The sequence below is a fragment of the Phaenicophaeus curvirostris genome, chromosome Z (assembly GCF_032191515.1).
Source record: "Phaenicophaeus curvirostris isolate KB17595 chromosome Z, BPBGC_Pcur_1.0, whole genome shotgun sequence".
In the NCBI taxonomy this organism is placed as follows: Eukaryota; Metazoa; Chordata; class Aves; order Cuculiformes; family Cuculidae; genus Phaenicophaeus; species Phaenicophaeus curvirostris.
In genome coordinates, this window is record NC_091431.1 from 41683916 (window position 1) to 41693079 (window position 9164).

General features: G+C 37.3%; 1 protein-coding gene across 11 annotated transcripts in view; it reads left to right on the forward strand.

The window, feature by feature from the left end:
- Window positions 1-8625, forward strand: part of BNC2 (basonuclin zinc finger protein 2) — a 327495-nt gene extending 318870 nt beyond the window's left edge. For 5 of the 11 annotated variants that reach the window (XM_069879960.1, XM_069879959.1, XM_069879961.1 and 2 more), the window contains one exon: window positions 3433-8625. In XM_069879960.1, the coding sequence (XP_069736061.1) occupies window positions 3433-4093 (661 nt within the window). In that variant the 3' untranslated portion in view covers window positions 4094-8625. Of the gene's footprint in view, window positions 1-1075; window positions 1107-3432 lie in introns of all 11 variants that reach the window. The other 6 variants (XR_011339367.1, XM_069879967.1, XR_011339368.1 and 3 more) reach the window with 5 other exon arrangements.
- Window positions 8626-9164: the final 539 nt, after the last annotated feature.

The window sequence follows — 9164 nt, forward strand, 5'->3', positions numbered from 1 at the left end:
TTTTAAGGCTAGGAATGGCACTTAATTGAATAAAAGTCAATGTAATTATATTAGGAGAATCCAACAGTACTGCTGACAGCGGAAAAGGGACACTACTGAACAGAGTGCCAGAACTTGTCCACACATTTCTGCACATCGTTTGCCTGACAGATATTATGGGCTGGTACATACTTTAACTAGATTACTGATGGCCATTGCTGTAAGTGAGAATTGAATAAGGGAGGCGTCTCTCCTTATCAGAGCATCAGCAGGGTTTGCATACTTATACTGGTCTTTCTCAAAATGGTCTCTGTCCATCTGGGGCTCAGGGACCCCCTCTTTAATATGGTCATTTATTACTTTCATTTGGTGAATGCTGAAGTTATTTTCACTACATACCTGAATGCTATTTTTCTCGGTAGCAAACCAAAGAAATAATAAGAGGAAATGGTTGAAAAGAACAGTTACCGTTATCCTGACTAATTTCTACGCTACAGCAAATTCCAGTAGCAGGGGATTGGGGAGAGGAGGAAGGGGAAGAAATTATAAGTAAGCACATGAGCCCTTTATGAGTAGTTTGCAGTTAGCATTAAGGTGATAAGCACAAATGTAGTTTTTATGGACATGTAATAACCTTGGTCAGTGTGGATAAGCCTTCACAGTAAATGTTTCCTGTACTGCGCTTAGCAACTTTACATGGAGGTACACACCATCTGACACCAGTAAGACAAGGGACTGTCAGGACTACTTATGTCATTCATGTATATGCAGACTGCATGCATCTGAACTCATTTGTGGATAATAGGAATGTTGTGAATATGCTTTGATTAATTTGCTTTATGTTTTCCATGTTGTGTGGTTGAGTCAGTTTTTCATGAGAAAAAGAGTGAGATTACAGCTAACATAAGACAGTTTCACAGTCAAGACTTTTATAAAGTCTGTATTTTATTGCTTTCAGATATTATTTAGTTTTTTTAAAAAAAAACCAGATCTGTCTAGACTGCAATGTGAATTTGTTCTCTCTCTCTCTCTCTCCTCCCCCTCCCTTTCTTTCTCTTTTCTCCTCTCTTCTCTCTCTTTTGTGATCTCAATTTAGCAAAAGATTAGAAAGCTGATCTTATCACAAGGTAAGCTCAGCCTTCCTAAGTGCAGTGTGGGAATATGCATAATTACACTTCTGCACCTCAAAAAGGCAATGGTGCTATACTTGCTTGTGTGAAAGAAGCATTTCCCATGTGGGAGAAAAACAAGGAATACTCTCCACTTTTTTCCACCCTTACACATACCTCTCAGCTGTCTCTCATTAGTAGAGAAATTTTCTGCCCTAGACTCCCCTTCCTGGAATAATTACAGCCCAAGCAGACACGTTCGATTAAACTGCAGTTCAGTAGCAGTTTTATGTCAGAGAACAGTTACCTGTGTTTGCAGGTGAGTGGGACAGACCCCTTCTATTGCTGTTTTCTTTATTTATCCCCGTAAATTATGTGCAACAGATAGATGAATCATAAAGTAAGTGATAGAAAATTAGAGAAAATAACTCCACATCAATTTAATCTTCCCACATTTGCGTTTTCGTTATTTATCTGCATTATATTGCTGTACCACATTTGGGACTTTAGCTGGCTGAGAGGTATGTTTCAAAGGGTTTCTTAAAAGAAAAGCTTCCAATAAAGATGTATTGCTAGTAGCTATTGTTTCCTTTCTGACTTTTTTTGTTACCATAGGATCTGAATATCTGTAAAATATTTAATCATTGTTATGTCTTCATGTGCCAATTTTATACCTAGTGCTTTTTTTGCAAATTAAAGTATTCCTATGTTAAAACTCTCTCTCTCTTCCCCTCCCCGTGCCCCCACCCTGGCACTTTCCCACCCCCTACCTCTACCCAACCTTCTTTTTTTTCCCCCTTCTACATTTGGGCTCTGATCTGCAATTTATAATGGGCAGACAGACTGGTGAGTCTGCATGTTGTAAATTGCGGATTTGGGTCCTTAGCTTGCAAAGAATGTTATGCAGTAGAACTTCGCTAATTATTTTTTAACTGACTTGAAAATCCAGTTATCCTCTAAAGAAATGGAATAAATATTTGTTGTTTCCTTAGCAATGTGTGCATTCTGAATAATGAACCCTAAATTTTCTAATACCAAAAACTTTATACCTATTTCTTTTTATTAAGTACTTTGACAAAATAAGCATGTTCTGTTGTCAGAGGTCTTTGATGTCTGTTATGTTTGTTGGTTGCATTGTTAATTCAGAAAATGCAGTTTTTCAAAGAGGGTTTCCTGACACCACAAATCAGTGAGGTTCTACTGCAATGGATGAATAAGCTGATGTCAAAAGTGGAGAGTAGAATGCAGTATTTAAAATAATAGGCTGTTTTACACAATTACTAACTCAAAGTCTTACATTGTTTGCAATTTTAGAGCTTCATTTCTTCAGAACAAAGGCCCAGATCCTGTAAAAACCCTGAAAATTCTTTAACTTGTGGCTCAGGATCTGCTCCAAAGGCCATTGATGTCAGTGGCAGGTTTTCCAGTGTCTCTTGGGCATCCACAGTGACTTTAGCATATACCTAAATCAAAGCCCATGCTTAGTGTTTTGAGTATTTTGAGACAAAATTCCCATTGCTTTAGCAGGGTTTTTTACTGGAAAATGCAGTGCTTGGGTCAGTCAACACTGCATCAGACACAGTACTGGAAAGAGTACAGGGAGGAGCGGCAATGCCCTCCCAGAAGGATGGAACTGGTGACTTTGGCTAAGATTTTCAGAAACTTACATGTAGGTTTCAGACTTGTTCTCCTAGACTCTTCAAGTCTTCTCTGTCTTGGTTTGGCCCAATTCTGAAAGCCTTTATACCAGAATTAAATTACCAGAGTCAGAACCCTGACTGTTTATCGTTCAGTTATCTTTATTTTATTCTCCTCCTATATTTCACTTACACAGTTATGTGAGTGTATATATTTATATATTTTTATATATATATGTATGTATGTATGTATAAATAAATAAGGCAATGGATCTAGAGATAGACATAGATACAAACATAATATATTCCATATATTAATAATATTTTTTCTTGAAGCAAGACTTTTAGAAAGGCCAGCAGGGATTCAGGAACCAAGAACTACATTTTGCATTTTCTATTAGTGCAGTTTATTATTTTGTAAATACCAGATAAAAAGTCTGTAGCTGCTGCTGGGGTCTAATGTTGAGGAGCAGTAGCTGAAAAGAAAAACAATATGGGGGATTGCTTAACTTGCTTGTTTTGCTTTGGTTTTATGTTGCAGTTTGTTAATGCATAGCAAGTATGAGTTTTCCAAGAGACATGGATAGGGAATATTTTTGTGATAAATCACTGATAAATCAGAATTTGGATTTGCTGCTTGGTGACTATATTTTTAATTAAAAATATTGTACATTTTTCCTTTTCTCCCTTCCCTCTTCCTTTCCCAGACATAGTGCTAACATAAACCTACACCGTAAACTGTTGACCAAAGAACTGGATGACATGGGCCTGGACACCTCACAGCCTTCTCTTAGTAAGGACCTCCGCGATGAATTTTTGGTGAAGATATATGGTGCTCAGCATCAGATGGGACTTGACATAAGGGAAGACACCTCCTCACCTGCTGGTACTGAGGACTCCCATATGAATGGGTATGGCAGAGGCATGTCAGAAGACTATATGGTCCTAGACCTGAGCACCACCTCCAGCATACAGTCCAGCAGCAGTATCCATTCCTCAAGAGAATCTGATGCAGGAAGTGATGAGGGCATTCTCCTGGATGATGTTGATGGGGCAAGTGACAGCGGGGAATCTGCCCACAAAGCAGATGCCCCTGCCTTAGCTGTAGGTATGGGCACCGATGTCCCAGGATCCCTCATGTTCAACAGTGTTTCGGTGAGCAATGGTGGGATAATGTGTAACATTTGCCACAAAATGTATAGCAACAAGGGAACCCTCAGAGTGCACTATAAAACAGTGCACTTGCGAGAGATGCACAAATGCAAAGTCCCTGGGTGCAACATGATGTTCTCCTCTGTCCGTAGCCGAAACCGGCACAGTCAGAACCCCAATCTGCATAAAAACATTCCCTTTGCTTCAGTAGATTAGTTCAAGGATGGACAGAGCATAATGCCAGCTCTCAGAGAGGGCCCACAACATCTGAACTGCCATATACAGTCTCCCTTTATATATATATATATATATATATAAATATACATATATATATAATCTTTTTTCTTTTCTTTTTAACAAAAGAAAGAAACACCAGGTGCTTTTTTCCCCTTTGTTGATTGTTGGTCTATTTTTTCCTTTGTTTTGGGATAGAAACAAAAAGGTGGGATCTTTAATTTGGAGGGAGAAACCCTGTATGAAAAAAGCAAGCAAAACCAAAAACCAAGCCCACAGAAAACTTGCAGTTGTCCCTAGTTCTTTTAGAATGTTCTTGGTCATCTCCAAAGAGACAATTTGTTCTACCCATTACTTTTGCCTGAAAAAAAGAACAAAAAACAAAAAAAAAATGCAAACCAACAAAAAGAGAAAAAAAATCTACTTAGTTGTCGTTGTGTCTTCTAAGCATTGGGGATAACGTTCTACTAAGCATGGCTGTTACACTTGTATATATATATGGAGCCTTGACAGGCCTATGATGTAAAACAATTGTATTGATGGTGGTTTAACTCTTATTTTTTTGCTTAATTTTTACAGTTACATTCAGCTGTTAGATAAGCAGGAAAAGTAGTTTGCTGGCTAGTTCTACTCATTTATGTTAGCTTTAATGCACATTTTTAAAAGAACCACGGTCTTGTTTTAACTACCTGCTAGATATAAGTAATACAGAGGTGCTGGCATGCTTCACAGCACCTGATCTGAAACAGTTTTTTTGTCTTGTACTATTACATAAATCCAGTCATGCACTTTTTCGTACACTACAAGGGGATGTGTAATAATATCCATGCTTTTTTTTTTTGTTAAACTATTGCCATATTTTCAATAAGTGTCTTTAAAAAAATACACTTAGATAAAAGTGGTCTGGTCAGTATAAGGGCATGAATGCCAAACAAAGAGTATTAGTGTTTAGTGTTAATACAAAAGTGCCAACTTTGCACACATTTTGAAAAATTAAAATGTAGTTATTCACCGTAACCACAGTTGTAGCTTTTGGACTACAGGAAGAAATACTGGGGAGGGAAAAGGGGTAAAGTAAAATACAGAATTCTTGGTGCTTTTTTCAAGTGCCAGTTATTACTAGAAACAACAGTGCATCCTTATTCCTTATGTACTACATTACATAAAAGAAAAAAAGCCAAAATCATGTCACATGTAAATCAGTGGAATTTTTTTTTTTCTCAAACATGCATAATATTTGGGGATATAAATGCTGATACTACTTGTCACAGAACAAAGATGAATATAATTTTGTGTGCTTCTTACTATGGCCTGGATTTTTTGTGGTGTTTTTTTTAAAAAAAAAGGAACAGGGAAATAATGTTGACTATGTTGTTCTGTAAAGTTGTCTTTTTTGCAATGGAAAGTGCTGTCGTATGATTAAGGCATGTTCTATAGAAGCAATCAAAAGAAATTAATGGCAGAAGCACTTAGAAACTCTGAAAACATATGCTGGACTTTTTATTGGGTAACTTTCCCTTTGGATAAAATTGGAGGTCAGAAAAAAAGATCTCTAGATGTGTTAATGTTTTACGTTTCGCCCACGTGGTTTGTAAGAAAATTGCAAAAGTCCAAGAAAGATAGTGAGCAAGAGAACAAGCATGAACAGAAGAGGGAGAAGGAGCAAGCAGCTGAGAAAGACAGACAGAAAGAAAGGATGTCCTCTGAATCCTTTAATTTCCGATGTTTACACATGTTGCTTGAGCTGGTAAACCACACTGGCAGCTTTAGTTACCACAACATACTGGCTGAGTGATGGTATTTACTTAAGTTCAGTCTACAGCCAAAACCATTAGGCTGTGTGCTGTATACTGTTTTCTTTTAAAAAACAACAACAATAACAAAATCAAAATAAACAAACAAAACCACAAGGGCTATTTCAGCATACAATAAAATATCCCTTCAGTGAGAATGTGTTCCTTTTCGGTATTTACTGACCCAGAACATTACTCTTCTTAGCTGGGAGTTAGAAAAGCTCCATTGTTTCAGCTTGTCATTGTTTTGATTTGCTGTACATTTTGATTATTCTTACCTTTATGTCCACTTAAATACTTAAATCTTGTTAACGTTTTGTAGAGGAAGTTCTTAATATGGATTTCTTCTTTTTCAGTTTTCTTTATGCATTTCAGTATTCTTATTTCCAAAAGTAGGAATCAATAGCTAATAAATCAGTATTTCCAGTTACAGAAAATAAAAGAAAAATCTTCCTAAATGAGTTCTCACTATATTCCTAAGGATTGCAAACCTCTGATCATTTTTTGATACTGTACACTGGTGAAGCCCTGCAAACATTTGTGGATTCCACAGAAACTATAAGGAGTATTTACCACCTGGTTTAACGAAAAGAAACTCTATAGTAAAAAGTTAAGCAGTTTCACTGACTTTTTTTCTTCGGTCTTTTTTATTTTTCCTCAAAGTTTCAACTACTTTGCCATGTTAAATTGAGTGGAGAGATCTACTCCACTTTGTTGTATGTTGTGAAAGCTCAGTGTGCTTGTAAGTGAGGGAAATTAGAACAGTAAAGGTGCATTTTTCTAAAACACATGGGCCTTTGTAGTGTTATCTGTACTGCACTCCCATCCCTCCTCCAAAGCTCCTAGGAACAAGCAAGATGGAAAGTCTAAAAACAAAACAACAAGAAAGGAATGATGTCTACGGAAAGAAAATCCCACAGCTTTGTAGTACGTGTGGTATAAATAAATATAATTTCTAATGAAAAACACATTTAAGCTATATAATTCCTCACTGAATTAATCACTGTTCTGCATTCTCATTTCAGTCTGTTTCTGTTAGAGGTCAAATGGTTTTGGTAAACTTGTTTGGAAACTTAAACATCATCAGTAGATAAATTCAGCAGATGAATTACATAGGAATAAAACAAACCTGTTTATAATCAAAATGAAACAGGATGTTCTAAAAAGTAAAGAAGGAGGAGCAAACCTCCAAAAACTGTTAGAAGCTCTGCAGTTCTGCTTTTATGGCATCCTAAATGTCATTCAAATTTTGCTTAAGCTATGTAGGACATATCATCTCCACCTTGTGGACAGGATATTGCTCACTGTTATTTCTAGGTGAATCAAATGCTTTATTCAGTGGAAGTAATATTAATGTCAGAACAGTCTTTGTTTTACAAGGACACATACACTTACACTGAATTGAATGGCATTTCCCTTCTTCCTACTTAACACGCATCTCTATGAGAATCTGTGTTTATCACAATTGTTCCTGTAGTGGAATTTGTATCATTGAAGTTATCTGAAAAATCCTTAAAAAGGTTGTTTGGTAGAAGTTTGGTTTTACTGACAGAGTGTAACATTTCTGGGTGATCTCAGCAGTGACCCAGACTGCAATAGGCGTAACAACCAAACATTTCACGTGTCCAGCACAGGGCATAACTGTACTGATGTGACAACAAGACAAGTATTGTGCAGTTGCTTATGCCATCATAAACCTGTGGTGATCGCTTCAGTTTCCAAACCTGTCAGTCTAAAGCTTTTTACATGAATTAGACCAACTTTGAGGGAAAGACTCTTTGTTTTACATGGACTTTGTTCCTTCTTGTTTGGTTCTTGTAGTTATTATGGTCATTCTTCTCATGTTGTTTCGCTGTTACAATTATTCAATGTAGTTGTATTTTTCTGTATCAAAAAGGCTTTGTCTACTTTTAGGAAATAACTCTTCATACTGATCCTTCTTTAGAAACAGAACTAATTGTCTTGAGGTTGTTAGGGATTTTTCTTTGATTTGGAGAGGGGAGGTCAGGAAAGCAAGTGATACTGGTTTATCACTAGGTATCTTTAAAAACATGTATGAAACAGTTTGGAAGGAAAACAGCATAAAGTACAAGAATGGGAACCAGGAACTTAATACCACTGGTGTTTTTTTCTCCCTATTTAGTGTTGGACAGATCACATCACTTCGTTGCTTGTGTTTCAGTCTGTTAAAATACGGCTAATACTAAAATGATCTTCCCCGTAAGGGTGCTCTTGTGAGGACTAATTAGCTGGTATTAGTAAAGAGCTAATTTAAGTCATAAATATTTTTGCACACCTTACAAGATGTAGTCAATTTTTCTGAGCTATATCTCAACATTTCGCTATGGCTGAGATTTTAACTTCGCCTCTTAAACTGAAGCTGGCTCCATAGTGACACTGTAGTCATACACACAAGCACTCTGTCACTGAGTCACAGCTCATTTCAACAAAATGTGGAAAGTATGGATTAAAAAGCCTATTAGCACATACACGCTGCTCATAAAGATCTCTCAAAGGCTTTTCATGACTGAGCTCATGAAATTTGCATGTTTCCTAGGGATCTGTAGATACATCACACAGCAGAAATTGTGCACCATATTTGCTGAGGGTAAACTGCAATCTATGTCCTTCCTTCCTTCCTTCCTTCCTTCCTTCCTTCCTTCCTTCCTTCCTTCCTTCCTTCCTTCCTTCCTTCCTTCCTTCCTTCCTTCCTTCCTTCCTTCCTTCCTTCCTTCCTTCCTTCCTTCCTTCCTTCCTTCCTTCCTTCCTTCCTTCCTTCCTTCCTTCCTTCCCTCCCTCCCTCCCTCCCTCCTTCCTTCCTTCCTTCCTTCCTTCCTTCCTTCCTTCCTTCCTTCCTTCCTTCCTTCCTTCCTTCCTTCCTTCCTTCCTTCCTTCCTTCCTTCTTTCCTTCCTTCCTTCCTTCCTTCCTTCCTTCTCTCCTCCTTCCCTCCTTCCTTCTTTGCTTCAGGAGCTCAGGAACATAATGATTCAAGGTCTGATATGTTCCAAAGATAGGAACCATTTACAAGACCAGAGATTTAGTTCAAACAAATTATCATTGAAGGCATATGATATTTTAAGATCAAAGAATTTGGTTTGGACCTATTTTTTAGAGGGTCTTTACAAATGTCAGCTGCCAGCAGGAAAGAGGACATCTTTTCAGAAATGTGTTTGTACTCAAATTCTGCAGGACATTTTTACAGCATCATTGGTAACAGGGGAAGGAATAAGGGAGGGAAAATATTTGATACAGGAGTGCA